This window comes from Falco punctatus, assembly GCF_963210335.1.
Source record: "Falco punctatus genome assembly, chromosome: 6".
Lineage (NCBI taxonomy): Eukaryota > Metazoa > Chordata > Aves > Falconiformes > Falconidae > Falco > Falco punctatus.
Window position 1 is genome coordinate 41,076,543 of NC_137585.1, and position 20,314 is coordinate 41,096,856.

General features: G+C 39.6%; 1 protein-coding gene across 5 annotated transcripts in view; it reads right to left on the reverse strand.

Annotated features, from left to right (window-relative positions):
- The window catches only part of SLC6A15 (solute carrier family 6 member 15), a 38,957-nt gene extending 24,400 nt beyond the window's left edge, over positions 1-14,557 (reverse strand). The window contains exons 1-2 of one of the 5 annotated variants that reach the window (XM_080394196.1): positions 14,230-14,557; positions 3,089-3,566 (exon numbers count right to left, since the gene is read on the reverse strand). In XM_080394196.1, the coding sequence (XP_080250322.1) occupies positions 3,089-3,377 (289 nt within the window). In that variant the 5' untranslated portion in view covers positions 3,378-3,566; positions 14,230-14,557. Of the gene's footprint in view, positions 1-403; positions 680-3,088; positions 3,567-13,841; positions 14,108-14,219 lie in introns of those variants that run through there. The other 4 variants (XM_080394197.1, XM_080394199.1, XM_080394198.1 and 1 more) reach the window with 4 other exon arrangements.
- Between the last annotated feature and the right edge of the window lie 5,757 nt (positions 14,558-20,314).

The window sequence follows — 20,314 nt, forward strand, 5'->3', positions numbered from 1 at the left end:
CAGAGTTTGTCCCAGCTGCACACTAGCCTCTTCTCTCACCTCTCAGAACAAACTTTTTTTCTTGGAAAGAGCCAAGTGTAGAAGCCAGCAAAGAGCTATCCAGTCTAGCTGTAACTTAGTTGAACATTAAAAAAAAGCCAAATAGTACTCTAAATATTTATGAGTTTATATGAATTAAAGCAAGAGGAAAAACTGTTAAAGAATCACAAGAAATAAAATCGAAGGGAGTTGTTTTGGTGGTACAGACCAGACCCAGAAACAGAGACTGGAAAGGTATCGACAGACATCCAAGTATCAATGCAGTGTAGCAGGAACTGAAGCCTCATATAAAAATGTGTAGATTTTTTTCCCATGCATTTGAATCTGTCCCTCCCTCCCTCCCTCTCCCTATTCTTTTACACACTTGTGAGAATTATCTGTCCATCTGTGCATATATATACAAGCACCAATTTACTTTACACATTTCCATGTTTAGTGTCACCTTCTCCATCTTGCATTCTCATTAACTTGAAAACCAAGAAAGTTTTAGCTCTAATGATCAGTTGCTTTTCTCTGTTGTTCCAAAGGTTGCAATTCACTAAAATGGTGCCAAATTATTGTTAAAAGACAAATACATCCTTGTCTCAGCCATGCGCAGAAAATACTATGTCTCCACAGATCATGTTACACATCCAAGTTCCTGCAATCACAGCACAAGGGAAAACATTTGATTTCAACCAGAAATTACTCCATATTTATTTTTTCAAGTTTGATTAATCAAAGTGCCATAATTCCTGAAGGTTGGTTCTGTTTTTTTCTAAATTGTGAAATTACGAATTTAAAACATTTATATTTGATGTGAATTAAATTTACACTCAGTGGCAGAGTAACTAAATTTACATTCAGTGGCAGAGTAACTTCAAAAGTCCCTGACTATGAAACCAACAGCCTAAGGAGCATACCAATGGATCTTTTTTGTTGGTTCAAAGGAGAATCCAATGGGTTTGCAAAATTAGTAACTAAATGCAAACTAATTGTTTAACAGTAAACACGGACTTTCAAAAGGGACACAACTACACAAAACAAACCACTGTAATGTGGTATCCTTGACACTACACAGAATATAAACACTGTAATAGTTTAAAAAACCTTTAACAATATATCAGTTTGGTTTAAAAATTGTTAATTAAAAAATATATTATTTTTTCCACTAGTAATGAGAAGTGATCAATTCTTTACTGTCTAGTAGACTACATAAGACTGCCATCCACTGAAAAGCTACATACAGTTCTTGAGAAATGACATGTAATGTGTTTTCTGTTAATATCAGTCACAGATTAAGAAAACTTTAGATTCCACACAAATCACTAAATCAATCATTTAATGACTTTCTCTCCGAAATAGTGGAGATAAAAAGGAAGTTAAATGAGAGTGAAAAAAATCTTGCAATAACTAGATATGAAAGAATTTAGACTTTATCCTGAAGATGGAATATTTTGAAGTATAAACTTCATTTTTACTTCTTGAACTGACTGAGAGAAAACAAAGTCCAGAATTATACTCTGGGCATATTCTAGGCTCATTTTTATACTCCTCAATTACATCAGTCGTCATTCAACTTCTACAATCCAGCATGAATAAAATGTTCTTTATTTTCTATTCTGTAGTACAGATTCACTTTTTGTATCACAAAGTGACGTTTGTTTTGATTTCAGCGATTAGCTACAATAGAATGTACATTAATGTAGTACAGTAGAGAACAGTATAACATAAAAAACATTAATCCTGCAATTAGAAGAAGGAAGGTCTCCAGCCTCATACTTCAGTTATTCTGGTTTCAGCTGGGACAGAGTTAATTTTCTTCCTAGCAGCCGGCACAGTGCTGTGTTATTTAGTATGAGAATAATGCTGATAACACAATTGATCGTTTTAGTTGTTGCCAAGTAGTGCTTATTCTAAATCAAATACATTTCGAGTTTCCATGCTCGGCCAGTGAGCAGGTACACAAGGAGTCGGGAGGGAGCAACAACTGACCTGAACTAACCAAAGGGATACTCCATACCACAGAGCATCATGCTGAACATACATCAGCTGGGAGGAGTTGGCCAGGGTCTGCCGATTGCTGCTCAGGGACTTGGCTGGGCATCAGTCAGCAGTTGGTGAACAACTGTATTGTGCATCACTTGTGGGTTTTTTTTTATTTTTCCCTTGGGTTTTATTCTTCTCTCTCCCTCTCTCCTTCATTACAATTATTGTTGTTGTTGTTGTTATTATTATTTTTGCTTTATTTCAATTATTAAACTCTTCTTGTGAAACCCATGGGCTGAGATTGTTCTGATTCCCCATCCCACTAGAAGCATGGTGGCAGTGAGCAAGCAAGCAGCTGCGTGGTGCTTCGCTGCTGGCTGGGGTTAAGCCACAATACTACTACATTCAAGACCATAGACAGACAGCTAACAAACTGCTTAACATTATTGTTCAAAGTGAAAGACAACTTGTTATTTAGGAAAACAGTTAACTATGCAAGAGCACAAAACAAATGTATTCCCTTAATGTAATGATTTAAAATACTCATTATCAGTAAAAAAAAATAAATTCCTTTCCACTCCTACAGTATTTTGTTGTTCTCATAAAAGCAAATTGTGATCAAATGGCCTAGGAGCTAAAAGCAATTAAAAAGTAGAGATATGAAGCTTAGTACTGCTAAATACTCAAGACTGAACACTGCTTTGATCTTTAAAATGGATGCAGATTTAATGCCTTGATTTGTTGTCCAAGTACAACAAAAAACACTTTAGCACAATAGCACTGTCCTAAATAATGCAACCCCTTCATAAATATGTGTTTTGCTTAGCCACTAGTTTGACCACTTGTTAAGGTCATATCAAGAACTTTCTCCCCTCAAATGGAATCTTAGAAGAATCTTCTACTTAAACAGATGTGTCTCTCTATTTAGAGAGAATATGGGGCTTTCCTCATAGGCTCTGGCAGAAGTTAAAAGAAAAACCTGATACGATGGAGCAAGTTTTACTGTGGATATCTCTGCTAACCTTGAGACCTGAAAGGTTAGCTTCATCATTTAGCTATGACTAGCTATCACAAGACTTACCTCCACCATTTTTCTGACACAGATATGGGAATCGCCACACATTCCCCAATCCCACAGAAAATCCAACTTGTGCCAGAATATACTGGAGTTTGCTGTTCCAAGCAGGTCTTTCATCTTCTACATCTGAGCCTTCTTCAACATCTACATCTTTTTCTTCCTGATCATCAACCATAAGTTCACTCTTCTTAAAGGCATCATCTGAAGAGTCTTCATTAGAGAGAAGGTCCTTAACTGACTCAATGACCTCATCATCTAGTTCTCTTTTCACTACCTTGCTGTTCTTAGGCATTTGTAATACGAGAAAAATAGTAAGATCAAGTTCAGCTGAGACAGATGGACAAGCGCTGAAGAAAGCTCTCCCCCTGTTCCACTAAAAATATTGAAGAAACAGACTGAAGATAGTGCCTGATGAGTCCTTGATAGTAGGCAACCAAGAGTAAAGACTTCTGCTTCTCAACACTTGTTCTACTGAAAGTATCTGTGGGAAGAAAAAAAAAAAAAAAAAAAAAAAAAGAAGAAGAACATTACACTATTATGCAGAACAAACATAATTTAGAAGACATGCTTTGGTTTACCAATTTCTGCTGATCTCAATGACTTGACAAGAGGAGAAAGAGATAAAAAAGGAATGTTAAACCATTTCCAAATTGTAGGAATTAAACCCACTGTTTGGTCTTAAATATTTATGTTGAATACATTTCATTCACTTGCTAAGGGTTTTTTGGGGGGTTGATTTTTGTTTCCTAAATCGCTCATATTCTGACAACATAACAAGATTTTCTTATCAGGCATAATGGCATATGAACTTTACATAAAATTTAGGACCCCAATTCTATTACTTTTTGACTTAGCAGCTGTACTTGATTTTATTAAAAATATTTTAAGAGAAGCAGATCTAAGTTTTTCAGACCATTTCAGGAAGTCATACAGCAATTAAATATTTGATATACAGGATGCACCTAGTGCTTTCAAAAGCAAGGGTGACTTATTTTCCTATATTCTTCATCAAGGAATTTATAATCACAATCATATTTTCAAAGGAGAGATGCTCATCTCTTATGAGCTTTGATGCTTTAGATAGTTGCTTAGAAATAGGAAATAAATAAGCATATCTGAAACATCTGAAAAGCTGTAACCAAACCCATTTAAAAAGCCTGCTGTTTCAAACATGCACGTACAGACACAAAAATGCTTGCACTTGAATATGTGTTTTTCTTTAACACAATGAATCACTTAAAAAGACAGACTTGCTTGCAGCTGCCATGCTGAAGGTAAGTGTAAGATTTTGGGGAGGAATGTTTTTTGAGAAATTCTTCACTAATCACATGGGATAAAACTAGTATGTGCAAAGCCATCTGCACAATTAAGAGCCTTAAAAGGGATTTAGATTATGTGTAAAGCTTTACAAAAACCCTAAAGAGGGAATACACAAGCAGTCTAATCAAGAGCTGCTAACTGATGAGAATCAGAAATTACTCTGGGATACATGAGACCTTTCAGCTTTTGCTTATGGACTTGCTGAAACATTTGGTCCATAGGATGAAGGCTGTATCACATTCTGATGAACTCCCACGTAGCTGGGAACTGCAAGGTATTATTTCTGGACTGTTAGCACAATAATTGAGAGACCAAGCATCTCACGGCTGCCTCAGTGACGGATCAGAAGGAAAGATGTTAAGCCACTAGAACCCAGCCCACAGCTTATGAAGATGAGACTTCCCAACAACAGAACTAAAACCTCTGCCACCAAAAGGACTATCAGCAGCCTCCTGACCAACAGGACAATTACCTTTTTCAATAGTTCCCAAGGATTTGGAAGTGGAACTTCACTCCAGTTGCCTACTGAACTCCATTGTTACCTCTCTTCATTCATTCCATGGACTCCTGTCACTGCCTTTTCACTTTCCCTCTCCTGTTGCTGAGAAGAGACAGTAACTCCAACTCTGGCAGACAGCCCAAATTTTTTAAGCACTGTAAAGCCTACTGGTTTGTGATCTGCTTCATGCTCATTATTGTTGCAGAAGGGTTCAGGGTCCTATAAACCTTCCTTCTAATACGTGGTGAAACTAGTATCAGGCTTTGTTGTGACTGATACCAGTTCTTAAAAAAAAAAAAAATTAAGTGCATGAGCTATACACAGAACAGTATAATAGGGAAAGAGAGCTGTTAAGACAATAGAGAAATCCTAGTACTGTATCCTGTACATCTGGGCTAAAGTAACGTATCTTCAGGCCTCTTTTCATCTGTTTAATATTTTGGGGTGTAAACTCAAAGGACTACACCCTCTTCTATTCCATGTATGGTTCAGTAGCTCTTAGCTCTGACTTGAGACATCTAGGTAGAACCAGAACGCAGTAATACCTTGAGCTGAAGCACTTAAGCAGTCCTAAAGGAGTTTTGGGACTATACGCCACAGCAACTGGTACTTCAACCACTACTTTTAGTCACATTGCAAACTTCTCTTTTCCTTCTGTTCCACTGATGTAAATTAGAGCACAGCTTCTCAGTTCCAGTAATTAATAATAAGTTTAGGGTATACATTAAAACAAAACAATCTTCTCTCTGTATTTAATATAACAGCTGCACAAGTGAAACTACATCAGTATTTGCCTGTAGATCTGAAATCCTTCTCTAACTGTAATAAGCAAAATATATTTTCAGTTGAAAAGGCACAAAACATCTATCAGTATTTATTAAAATGTTTTAAAAGGTCAGATCTGTATTAATTATTTTAGATAGTAGTAACTTTCATGGCAGCAGTATGATTTATCTGGAGCTCTCAGATGAGTCAATTCAAACTGAAATTGCATCATTCTGTCCTGTCATGCGTTAAACATTGCATTACTACACTTCAGAATAAACTGGGCTTGATACTTTTATTCCTAGCACAGTATCATATTAATTTCCCTTTCGTTAACCTTCCATTAAGCAGGATGTTATCCATAGCACTCATCACTGTACAAGACCTGCAATAGTTGCAGAGCTTGAGAAAAATGTGGGAGAAATGCTCAGCAGACTGGTGCTTGGTTCTAACAGTACTGGTCTTCTAACTGAATACGTATTCTTGGTCAAACTGAATCAATAATGCAGGAGAGTCCTTCAGGATACATCATAAATCCATAAGTGGTCTCTCACTGTCAGATTTAACAACTTGTTCTCTGTACTAAAGGAGTCAGTACCAAACTAAACAAGGAGTCCTACCTCACCAGACACTACCATCAGCTACGAATGTTCAAAGCATGGTCCCAGCTGGTTTGTGCAGGGTCTGCCATTGTGTGCTCAGCACTCCCAGAACACACTCCAAAACATGCACAGAAGCCTCCTCTTCAACCCAAAACAAATGTGCACAGAAGGCAGATACCAAACTACTCAGCCCGAGTTAGGCCTAGATATGAGTGCTCCCTAGTGAAAACTGCATAGATACCTAGTAAAGTTCACCAGCACAGTCTCGCTAAACACAAACCACTGAACAAGCTTTTTTTTTTTTTTACATCACCGTATTGAACTTCAGCACTTTGACTTGTAAAATGCTATTTTAGACTCCCACATCACATGGATCTAGTCCAGTATTGAAGTTCTTTGTTAGCATCAAATAGTAATTAGGAAATATCATGCCAAATTCTGTTAAACTGCTCTTTAGTTAGTTCCCCTACTAGCTAACCTTCTACACAGTCCTGTGCAGTAATACATTATTATGTGATAGGACTGTTTGTGCTAAGTATCATTAAAAATCTACATAAGCCACCGTATTTACTAGTGAAGTACAGAATTTGGTATAATAGACTCGGTCATTACTGAGACCATTTTAAACTCCAAGTTCTAAACAGTGTCATATTTTAAAATATTACTATACTATACTGTTACCAGCACCTTGGAATAAAAGCAAAATGTCTGAAGTATAACTTAGCCTTATCGAACCTGTTTGTTTGGGGGTTGCTTTGGTTTTGGGTGGGGTTTTTTTCCCATATATTAGATGTAGATCATGGAATTTGATCGACTGATTTAATTCTGGTTTCCAGGCAGTTTCACTCATCCTTTTCATAACTCAAATGATGTCACATGTCAGGTGAAAACACTGAAGGGAAATTTCTATTATCACATTTACTGGAAAATATTAATATTTCTCTGAATATTTCCACTACTAAAATGAAAAAATAAAGATGCTATCTCTTTTCTTATGTAAAATAACTTTAAAAAAAATCAAAAATTTATCTTAAAACTGACCTGACAGGTCTGTGTACTGTTCGAGGGAATTTAACAGAATGGTAATTGCTGAACAGTACATGGTTCAGTCTGAAGAACATTCAGAAAATTATTGTGTCACTGAATTACCAGTAATAACTGATCTGAGTTACAAACTTTTGGAAACAACTTACTAAATCAAACAAATCAGCTGGATTTTTATGATGTCTTACTAGCACTGTCCTCAATATGTTACAGTCTCTATTTCTTTTTTATACTGAAAGATAAAACAGTGAGTCTTTTCTGACACATCATGCAGACTGCAGACCCAAACTTCCTTTCTCAGAACACAGTGGGAATTTTGTTATTTTCTTCTACAGAAGAAGCAGCAAGCCTTAATACATCAGCATGCAGAAGTAAAGTAACCTGATTAGACTCCCACATTATTAGCAGATTAAGCAATAATAATCCCTTGCGACAGAGAATTCAGATCCAAATTAGCTCCCTGGGAGATCTGAGCTTGCTATGGAACTTTTACTTCAGCTTCAGGCCCACATTCAGACACACTGGCACAGGGAGATAAGACCTGCAAAGCCTCCGCTGACTAAACTGCAAGCGTTTGCAGGAAGACTCAAAGGAACTTCATTAGTCAAAGGACCGAGACACACTGAAAAATGTTGCTGCATGCCCTTTTCTCCCCATCTTTCTTATACATAATACAAAGTAAGGGAGTTGTACTAGCTCTGTCCAATGCTGCCTGCTCCTCTTTACCATTAAGCTAGTAATGGATCTTATGTCAGGCTCCCTCTTGACACAGGTCTAGAGAGCTCTTCTTGCCAATATACGGGCAGTAGTAGATGAACATCATTACTTCTAGTTCTCTCAACTGTGTAGTACCAGTAAACAATTAAAAGTTATGAGGCTGGAGATTTTCACAATGCATGCAGAAAACACAAACACCAAAAAAAAAAATATCTCACTTGCTTACAAATTTGGAAGTATAATGAGTACAACTGCCCCATGTTCTTGCAATTACAGCACAAGTCTCTACAAAAAAAGCTATTTGTAAAGCAACTTCATGTTTAAAATATTCCACAACACTATTGCAACAACTGATAGAACTAAATAATAAAGAACTTTTAACAATGTTTTTCTGACATAAATTAGGACATGATTTTTTTTACATTGTGTTCCTTTTTAAAACCTGCCCTCCTTGCCAAAAAGGAAAGTCCAATAAAACCTCCATTCTTTTCTAACACAGTGAACTTTATTTTTTCTTCATTATTTTATTTTTATATCTGAGGAAAACACAACAATTTAGCAAAATTATTTACATTCAAATTTCAACACATTACAAATAATCCTCAAATCTTCTTTGATCAAAAATAGCTTCAACCTTCAATGTGAGTTGGGGGGGGTGGGGTATTAAAATAGCATGTTCATACCTCATAAAAGACTATCAAGAAAGTCCAGACAAAAAGCAACTTTCTACAAGGCTACTGTAGATCATCAAAAACCAGATAAAAGAAAGGATACCTTTTTAAGTTAAATGTTTGCCATTAAAGGGAGAAAAAGATTAACATTCTGTTCTTCAGACCTCTGTGTTCTTCTCCAGTGAAGCAGCTAACATATCAACATGCTGCTGGGGGGGGGGGGGGGACACGACCAAAATGCAATATAAAGCTGCAGCCAGTTCACATTACTATAATATCTGCTTTCAAGGTAGATTATGATAGTACAGTATACCAGTCCAGTCCTACAAGCTTATGATCTTACATTCCCATTCTACAAAATCTCCACCTTGACTCCCAGTGAAGAAACTAGTATGATTCAGCAGAGGATACAGAACTAAAAGTCAGGATTCTCACCACAGCAGATGTTCATTACAGATCCTGATGGATATATTCATGCCAAACATTTCAGTCTGTATGAAATCACTGGATGAGAACTGTATGCAAAAGTGAAGAAGATGAGCTTTTTCAACTTGAAGGAAACCTGTAAAATGCATCTCTAATACCAGTCTACGAGCCAGGCAGAAGAAAGCATGATGGGAACAACCAATACAGGAAAAGGCAAACCAAAAGTTTTAGGAACAAAGGACTACTGTGAGTCTGCAAAAAAGGAACTGGGCCACTGGTGCAGACAGGATGGTGCTAGGGCAGGGGGGGAATAGCTAATGACCGTCACATCTGAATGAGAAAGAGAGAAGGAAGACTGCAGGAGCAAACCAGGTGTCCTGGGAGTATTGTGATTGTGAAGAATGGCTATCGCTGGGGGTATCTGTGTATAGATAATTATTTCGGCAACAGTTACACTGAGTTACAGTACTCACTGCACAGACTGAATTACTGCTGCAATGCAGCATCATATTCTTTGGCAGAAATAAGAATACGCACCATAGCCTTTTTGCCTAGTCAAGCCCATTTTTATCTACCTACTGAAGCAGCCATTATGCTGCTCTTCAGCCTGAACTACATGATCGAGCATTTTTCCCTAGCTAGTTTTAATAAGCTTGTCAGTAACACATACAGATTCAGTAAGTACTGAACTCGATCATAATGAAACATAGTTATATTGTATACAATGAAACTTCAATTTCTCTGCATTCTTCCCTGATGCTATCTGAGACATGCTAATGCATGTTACACATACTACATTACGTTGTAATAAAGTAAGAGCTCTTTGGGCTACAGGAGACTTGAAAGCATTAGAAAGACTAAATGTTTTTGATTCTGGTGTCTCTATACAATTAAACCATTCAGACTGTAGCTGAACTATTTAAAAGATGCAAGACTAAATTCACACCTGCTGCAAATACGGGTAGTTATAGCGACTTCAGTGACACTGCATCTGCTGGAAAATTTGTTCTCAGTTCCCACAAAATGTTCTTCCTGGCTTTATCTTACATCAAGACCCTGCATCTGTCTCAAATGCAGGCAGCTTCTCTCCCAGGCCAGTCTCCTTAAATTTTAGTTACAGAAGAATACTTTCTACTATTATTATAACAATAAACACAATGAGTTGACAAATACAGTAAGATTTCTTTCTCAAAATTGTTCAGTCAATAGATGTGATCTTCTTGTATGTACAACTTCTTCCAAATCACTGCCCAATAGAAATACCTATGAACAGAAATACCTGTCTAAGAGAGAATGTTACAACCTAAAGCTCTTGAATGTCTTTTTTTTTCCTCCCCTTTTTATTGCATATAATCTCTGAAGACTTTATTGGCCTTACTGTATTTTCTCACCTGCTTTCACAGATTTCTCCGTATTTCTTCTCACAAATCAACTTCACTGAAATACTTCACAGACTTACATTATGTGCTAACTGTAATTCCCTATTCAGATGAAGAAAACACGTCACTTATTCTGCAGTCTTTTCTTATATGTACTTTACTGAAGGAACAAATTCAATAGTTACCACTCCTCCAGCTGAAGCTGAGGGAAGTAATCTCAGCAATTCTGACAATACTCCACCCTTGACCGGTGAAGCTCAAAAGGCTTAACTGCTGGCAGCTTGAAACAAAGTCTCTGTTTTCTAAGTTCACCTTATAAGCTGCAAGAGGAACACAACTTTATAAAATCTTGTAACGCTTCTGAGAAGTAACAGGATATAAAAGTATATGAAATATTTCACTAAAGTATGGAAGTTATTTAAGTTGCAAAATCAAGTACTCAAAGTTAGACACTACCAGATATATAGCTGCCCTGAGACCTTAATTCTCTGCCTTCTGTGCTTCGGGATGGGTCAATAAATAAATCACATTGTCCTTGGGAAGAATTTATGTGATTACTACTTTGTCTGGTTTTTATACACAAGCAAAGAAGCTGAATTGTTCTTAGGTTAGCAGAAATCTTGCTTCTCCTCAAATCTGATTGTTTAATTCCATTATATAAATCATGTTTTAAATTTATGTTACAGTAAAACCCCACATCTTTAAAAAGAAAATCATTAATACCAATTCCACTATAGAAAAATCAAACACTGTAGGCTTTCCCATCCTTTCTCCATTTTGGCTTAGAGCATGCTGAATCATTAGCACTGCAGTACACATTTCCAACACTTGAAATGCAAAAATAATACCATTTGCCAGCAGCAAAAATTTTTTTCCCCCAAAGTGGGAAATACACTACTGGCATGTGAGTTAGATTCAAGGCATTGTACACAGTGTTACATCTTTTTCTTTTCCTTCTCCCATACAGAAAATAAGGAACCCCCAGTCTTAAGAGTGAAGGGTAAGAATGAAGCACTCCATTTCAGTGTAGGCTTCTGGGAAGCTCAGCCCAGTTACTGCCATTGCCTAAAGCAACCGTTCTGGCAGTTACCATTGCTCTTTCACACACGTTGTACAGATGGGCTTGTATGGTTTGGTGCATCTGCTCTTCAGCAGAGTAGTGCTCAGTTATCATTTGTCGATGATACTTTCATTCCTCAATTATTCAAGAACATTCCCTGAGTAATGGCAAGATTTACTTTGAATCAAATTTCAAGGAAGAAGGGAGTTGCTTAAGTTTCGAGATGCCACCTGCTGATATATCAATGTCATTCTGCAATCAACTGAGAATTCAGAGATATTTACAGTCACATGGAAAAGCTGCTACTGGTATTATCATTTTTTACAATCTATTGCCATGTTGATCTATAAACTTTATGAGCAAAGGGCTCAGAACTGTTCTACTGATATTTTGCCTTTTGAGCAAGAACATTATTCCTTGGTATGAGTGAAACAGAGCAATGGAATGTAGCTAAGAGAGGTGACATGGACTGATGAATGTGTCCTCAATGTTGTACACACTTCTGGTTGTACACTAGAGAATTTCGGGGAAAAAAAATAAAAATCTGCCTTCCCAAAAAGATTCCTACCACAAATACTTCCCAAGTGATGTAATTCCATACCACTGAGCAGCAACTACTCCAGTATATCTAACAATGCAATTTATGCCAAAATGAATTGCTGTAATTAGTAGATTGTGATTCTAAATAACCTGTGGGGTTTTTTTTCTTTTCTGATAAATTCAGCATTTTAGAAGTTCTGTGCATAAAGTATTTTGCAATATACAGCAGGGAAGAGAGTTGACAGAGTTGTTCCATCTATATGGTTCTCATCTGCACTACTATTTTTTTTTTAAAAAAAAAAACATCATAAGAATAACAAGACACTAAAGGTCAACAGAAATCATTTTATGCTGCAAAACTAGTTTCAAGATGCCTTAGCAGTTTCACTTACTCAGTTTCACTATTAGTGACACATCTGAACAACTATGAAATGGTTTGGGTTTTGACACAGAGATCAAAACCAATGGAATTTTTGTTCTTGAATCTGAAGTGCAGAGTTGAGCCCAAACGGAGTGTCTGATATGCACTGAATGCAGGCCGTAATTCTATATTTATCTTAATATGGTCTACGTGTAAACCAAGATCTTTTACATTAACCAAGACAAAAACCAAGCAATCTTTCCTTATTTTTTTAAATTTCTTATTTGATGAGCTGTTGATGGGAAACACGCTACTAAATAGAAAAATAAGGCTTCAGCATGTTGTCATAGTTTTTTATCAAATGGAGTACGCTGTCTACATAACACACCCAGTGCACACGTAGATGACATCAAATAACAAAATCTTTACTTCATTTATACTTTTATTTGGAGAGGGAAACAGAGATTTGTAACCCTGTCTTATAAGCAGTATGTCACAGTGACATATTGATGGTGACGTACTACTAAGAAATAGTTAAGCTTCTCTTAGGAAACAATACTACAGCAGAGAGCTTGTTATGAAGCAATACCACACAGAAAATAAAATGGCTGATGAGGATGAGGTCTTGACTACACCTTTTACAAATAAAGTGCAATTTACTTAAGTGGAACGAATCCCATTGCACCTCTCATGTGGCAGGTCAGTGTGTCTGTGCGGACATATTTCAGTCATCTCCTTTACTTCCACAACAAAAGCAAAGCCTTGCAAAGAAATTCCACTTTGCTCTAATACTAGCAAAATCGGCACAAGACCTGCCAAAACGGGCATGGGAAATGAGAAGAATCAATAAGAGAACTGAAGAGAAAGAAAAAAAAAATTAGATCAGTGGTAGAAAACCCTAGGTATGAACCAGCCCCAGCACACAGAGCACCGCAACCATTCAAATCCTGTATGGAAAACAAATGCAGGACGCACAAAGGTTGAGCAGCGGTCCTCGCCGCCATTCCCACCCAAACATGGCTGACGCCAGGGCGCACCGGCCCAGCCCCGGGGCCGCTCCCGCCGGCGCGGGGCGCGGGGGGCGCGGGGCTGCTGGTGCCCGCCCGGCGACGCCCACGCGCCGCGGCAGCAATGCAGCGCGCGGGCGCCCCCCACCCACCGCCCGCGCCGCCGCCCCGCGCCCCGCACGCTGCCGCCGGCACAAGGCGGGGACCGGCGTCCGCGCGCCGCCCCCAGCGATGCTCCCGCTCCCTCATCAGCCGGAGCGGCGAGGCCGGTCCCGCTGCCGGCCGTCCCGGGGCGCGGCCCGCACGGACCTGCCCGACGGAGGCAGCCCTCGTCCCGCTCTCCCTGAAACGCGCGACGCACGCACCGAAGGTGTCCCGCGCACCAGGCGGGCGGTGAATGAGACGCCTGCCACTCGTGGTAGGGAACGGGCGCAGGCTCCCCGCCCCAAAGCGGCAACAGCCCCGAGCATCCTAACCTACCGCCGAGTTAAACCACATGGGCGGCTTCCAGCGGGCGCTCGCTATTGTCTGCCGGCGGGCCGGCGCCCTCCCTGCCCGCGGGAAGCTGCCGCCGGGGCGAAGGCAAGCCTCCCCGGGGGGGGCTGGAGGAACCCGCAGCAAAGCGGACCCCGGGCGGAAAGGGCCCCCCCCCGCCCCCCCACCGGCACACACGCGGCGCCCCCCCCCCGCGGCCCCAGCCGCACAGCAGAGCAGGGAGAGCGCGGGGGCGGCTGCCGCCTCACCTCGCCTTACCTCCGCCCGCGGGGTTCACTGGGCGTCGGCTGCGGGAAGGAGGGGGTGGGGGGCTGGGTGCCCCCACGGGCTTGGAGCGGCGAGCGGGGCCGTGCGGGCGCGGGGCTCAGCGGCGGGCAGGCTGCGGTAGGCACATGTGCCCAGTCCTCGCTGCGACGGCGTTTAAAGACAGACATAAAAGCGGCGGGGGGAGAGGAAGGGGGAGGGCAACGCCGGGCAGGGGGAGCCGCACCTCCTGACGCAGGGAGGAGCTCCCCCCGCCTGCAGCAGCTTCTGCTTCGCTGGAGGCGGGCGGGGCGGTGGCGGGAGCGGGAGGAGGAGGCGGAGGCGGCGGCGGGAGAGGAAGAGGGAGAGGGAGAGGTCCGCCGGCATCGCTGCCGCGCAAAGCGCCCTGCGGCCGCGCCCCGGCACTGCGGTGGCCCGTCCCCTGCCGCCTTCTGCCTGGTCGCGGGACCGTCACGCTGTCCCCGGCCTGCGAGGGGCCGGTGGCGCTGCCCTGGGCCCACGTTGGCGGGGCGGTGGCCTCTGGGGTGGCCTGGAGGCGGGCGGCAGGCACACGGGTGTGGGCTTCCCTGCAGAGCGCGGAGGCTCCCCGGAAAAGGAGTTGCGTGGAGCGGGGGGTACACCTGCGTGCGGGAGGCCGGGGGGCGCCGCGGGGCGAGGGATGGCGGCTGAGGGGATGGAGGGTGGAAGGCACCAGGCAGGACCCGTGAGTGGTGGTGGTGCGCAGCTCTTGTAGCCCAAGCGGCTGCTGGGGCTGCCACAACTGCCTGAAGATGATTTTTCACTTTTAACTAACACACACACACACCTGTCATTAATTTTGTCCACTGCCCTGCAACCAGGTTTTTTCTTTGCTTGATTTTTCCTTTAAAAAAAAATAAATAAAAATCGTTCCTGGCTGGAGAGTAAGGCTTGTAGCGCAGGTGAGAAGGCACACTGTTCCAAGGCCTGCCGGTCAGCAGAGGCACGCTGGCTTTGGTGAGGACAGGCACGATGGAATGGAGAGTCAACTGTTTCACTCTTCACTCAGTGAATAATTATTGCAAGAGCTTCAAACTCAACACACGCTGAATAAAAATATGTGACTAATTTACACCACATGAACAAAGATCTTTTTCTTCAAAGAGTTATAAAGTCGCTATGACTAGCTGCTTTGTGTTTCCTTCATATTTTACTTAGAAAGCTGTGAGGCAATCTTATTTTTGTATTTCTGCTTCATTATCGAAAGCAATTTGTCATAGTACTATGCATTTCTCATTATTTTTGCTAGTACACGTAAATAACAATTTCCACAATGTATTTCAGTTATATGTAAAAACGGTCCTGTAAACAGTAGATTTTGCACCTATGATTGAATATTATTTGGTACTCAATAAAATTGAACTTACCTTGGGTAAGTTTCTGGTTGTGAACTAAACTTCTTTCATACTAAGTACTAATGAGAGGAAGAATTTACTCTTTTTATTGCCAGGTCATGAGTGATAATTTTATTTAGTAAATTAACATGATAATAATGTTATCATATGACTGCATAGTTTATTATCACAGGAAATGGTCATTTGTGGATCCCTTTGAATTCTATGTACAGTTAATGATGAACTTAGGTCTGTAATCATAGTCTCAATTATTTGATGTCTCTTAATTTTACCATAGGAAAAGTATTATTCAGCTTTTATGTTCACCAAACATATCATCAGATATTTACAGCTTATTGCAGTTCCTTGAGAAATATTCAATTCTTCAAATACCATGTAAAATACCACATTTGTAGCCATTCAGTAGCAATCTTTTCCTCAGACTTTCCGCAGACTAGCAATCTACATTCGGAATATATGGACTAGGGTATTTTTGCTGCAGCTCTTGTAAATGGGATATTTTTTACTCCAGTGCTTGTAAACATCTTTGTAATCTTTTTTATTAGGTTTATTGGAACTTAACTATTTTTAAAATTCACATTGGTTTAGTCTTCAAAGTGCAGATATTTCCAGCCTCAAAACTTCAGTAGCAATTTCACTTCCAGTGTAGGTGGTTTTCCACTTTTGCATCTGGGTGCAAATGACAAAAATATCATACAAAACCAATTTACTAATTTTTGGCCTTTTTTTAAAAAAAACAGAGGAAGCCACTGGTGGACACAGGGTTTGCAATTTAGCCATTACGAGATGGAGCTAGATCGGAGGGGAGTTTATCATTCTCTAAGCTGAGTTACGGGCTTACACACACAGAGAAAGTCTCATTCCCTGGTCAGACTCTCAGTGTATTGGTGCTTGTGGCTCAGGAGGTTTGAGGGCAGAGAAAAACTTGGATTAAGTGGAAACATTGTCCTAAAGCAAGGCTGAGTTGCTGATGTACAAGACCTCTACCTTATCAAAGCTTTAGACAAAAAAAAATGCATAAGCAGAGAAAATAAGTGTACGCTGTTTGAAAGAAAATGTTTTAGGTAGCAGTTATGCCAATTTATTTTTTTTTGCTAGTTTTTACTATCTTATCATTTGCATACAATTTTGTTGGAAGTAAACATGTATGAAAAAATCCACTTAAAATATTTTTACACCTCTTCTAACTATTGAATAACTACAATCTTAATTAATAATTTATTGAGTTGTTTAAAAATCTCTTCTGCCCTGAACTATTTGTGTTCCTTAGTTTGATGGTGTGCCATCAGTAACAGGTGAAAGTTAGGAATAACGTCGTTGTAACTAGAATGAAATAGACAAGCAAATACCAAAGTAGGAATAAATACGAGTCAGTGACTTTGTTATAAATCATACCTTGGGTTCATAGTCTGGGGCTTGAACTTGCAGGACAGAATTGTTTCGTGTTTTGGCCTTCTCTAAAAAATCTGTTGCAGAGTGCTTCAGTAAAAATCAACAGTTTCTTGTTAAATGGGCCTTTTGTGTACAAGTATCAATAATATTCTCAGTGCATATAAATGACACTTTTTCACATGCTGGCTAAATGTGAAATCAGATAATATTGCACCTTACACCTTTTGAATCTTTCACTATTGTTTAATACTCTTTCTTTGTCTCAGTATAAGCTCAGCACTGAATTTTACCTTAAGCCATTGCAATTGAGTGTTGTGGACTGTAAACTGGGTTGCATCAGTAATTATCAACTTACTATTTGACCAGTCTGCTACAGCTGCACCACAATGACCTAAGTCTCTGGAAGACTGCTTTACACCAATACTTTATTTTTTACAGATTTTAAACTATGATTTGAAGCACAGTAAGCATGCAGATGCTACACGCAAACCCCCTCAAAATGTCACGTATGTTGTCAACAGCAAGTCCAGAGTTTTGTGCTTACACATCAAGATGGTTGTTCTAAGGATCATGTTTAGCCTGAATTTTGATCCTGTGTTAGTTTCAAACTCCGTTAGAAGCTGAACAAGAAAATATGCTTGACTTTGTTAATATAACTTGTTAATGCCTATTGTCAATGCCAAGCTCAGATTTAGACAGCATCACTTGATAGGGTACTGTCAAAATAGAAAATTTTTGGATTTTCTACCTTAGGTTGCCATTTATATTTTTCATTTCAGCATTTAGCTTAGTGCAAATTAACCCCCAGCGTAAGTTTTTAGCACTCCTCCACTCACTCTTCAAACCGGCTTATTATTTTGTCTGTCTCCATGTGCACTTAAGGTTTGCAATAATCATCAGACAGAAACTCCGAACTAGTTTTGAAACTCCAGTTCTGGACAAGGGAATAGTTTTTCAGCTTATTAAAATATGTCCAAACAATTGCAATCATATTTCTGATTGCATTAATGGGAACTGCTGCATAGAAGAGAGAGAATAGTCTTGGATTTTTATCTAACTTGCCCTTCAAAAATGAGAAAATTCAAGGCAGGATGACATTACAGTCTCACCCTACAATGCTTCTTACTGTAGAACAACCTGATGACACAAGCAGACTTCCTTAGACAACCAAACGAGCAAAGTAGTTTTATTCCTAAGTGTTCTTACCAAATCTACAAATAAATATTGTAGACTTTGATGTTTTTCTTTCATGCATGATGATCTACACACAACATGTCAGCATATCTTGGATCAGGTGAGAAGCTACTGTAATTTAAGAAATACCAGGCAATGGTTGTACAGCAAATGATCTGTTGAGATATTGCCAACTACTGTGAGCAGCTGTAAGCCAAAGTAGTTGCTCCTATGTGTTGCCGTTATGATGGAGTCCTTAAAGTCTGACTTTGCTTCTTCAGTTTTTTACATTTTTATCTCTAAGCATTTTCTAAACTATTAACAGGTATAAGAGATTTGCTACTTTTTGCTGGCTTTTTGAAATTACACATCTGTTTCCATGTTGTGAAAAATGTGGATTGTCTGTTGCTCTAACATCACATTTTTATTTTTTAAGTTTTTGCAATTGCACACAGAAATTCCTAACAACTGGGTGACATAAGATGAAAGATGAAAAATCAGTTGAAAACTCCTGAGTAAAGCAGTGGCACATTCAACTATAGTGGCAGAACAAGGAGGTATCTAGCATTAGCTACTAAACTTGTATTATTCTTTGGATGGAAGGTGCACAGGATTTCTGTAACTCTGCAAGGGCAATGCAGGAAGAAGTGGTCACAGCAGTTGTCTGTTGCTTAGAATTACAGTATGTTAATAATCTGTCAGCTGTGGTCTTGTGCGGCCTTGCCACATGAGTATAAGAGAGCAAGACAGTGATTCCTGCCATCATTGCTGTGTGTATCGTGCTGAGAGAAGAATGTCCTAAAAGCTAAATCTTGCCTTCAGGCTTTGTCTCAGAAATATATTTATTTAGGCAACCCTGGCAGCTAATTTATCACAGATAAATCACAGATGCTCAGAGCACCACATGGTTCATTACAGGTAAAACATATATTAAGTTAGCATCCAAACCAAGCAGAACAGAAGACTCATATATCGTTATATTTCAGCAGTTAATATCTAGCATAGATGATTACACTACTTGTGAAATGTGGAAATGAAGATATAATTTCGATAATGGAGCCATTCTCTGTATCTGTGACAATCTAGAAATCACCAGAATTAGGTTGATGACAGCAATGTAGAAAGCTAGCAGCCACCCAGCTACATCTTCTTTTCTTGAATATAAAAAAAACCCAGATTTAATAACTGCAGGAATTTATGCCTATAGAAATCAAATTTTAAGACACAAAACTTTTAAAAATAATATGGCTGAGTGGGTTGAGAATGAAGCTAAGGCTAAGGAGCTATGAAATCCCCCAGCCAATGTGCAGCAACTAGAAAAATAAAGTAGGCTATGCAAACATTAGCCCCAACTGCAAAACACCGAAAGAGACCCTGGACAAAGCCAAAATGTGAACTCTGACATACTGTATATTGAAGTCTTAACTACACTTTTCAAGAAGGTTCCTTTTTTTGCCATATTTTTCAAACAGCACCTCATGATCCAGTAATTCTAAATCACATATGACCATTTTCAACTTAATTTTTTTTATTTTAAATGTAGCCTGTTTGGTTAAACACTTTAGTGATCTATTCATGGAATGAAAAATATGGTTTGTCTCCAACAGTAGCAGGATTACAGAAAAAAAAAAAAGTTAACATGTTTTGTGTATGTTGCCTAATTTCACTGATTTTGAATAATGAACATGTTGAGGAACTTCAACTGAGTGGCACAGAACCATGGACAAGTCACCAGACTTATTGCAGCAGCAGGCTGGCTGCTCTTAGTTCTATAGGAGATGGCACCTGGTTAGGATTCTGAAGGAGATTTTTCCTTATCTCTTGGGACATGAATTATCCGTTTGGACATAGTGAGCATGTATTTGCTGACTGCACACCTGGTTTTGTGTTTTGGAGATATTAAGGCAGGCACCATATTCTCCCCAGTCTGCGGCAAATCAGAGTGCATTGCAAGACTTGAGCACATATAGAGATTGAAATATTCCATTCCAGGGACATTATGAGTTGAGGGTTTGGCTAGTTGCATTTTGAAATGTGTATTTAAAAATTAATTTTCACTAAATTGAAGTTTTTGGTATAATTAATGGAATGGTACATTGGTCGTCATTTTTTCAGTGAAGTAAATAAGTACCTTATTTTAT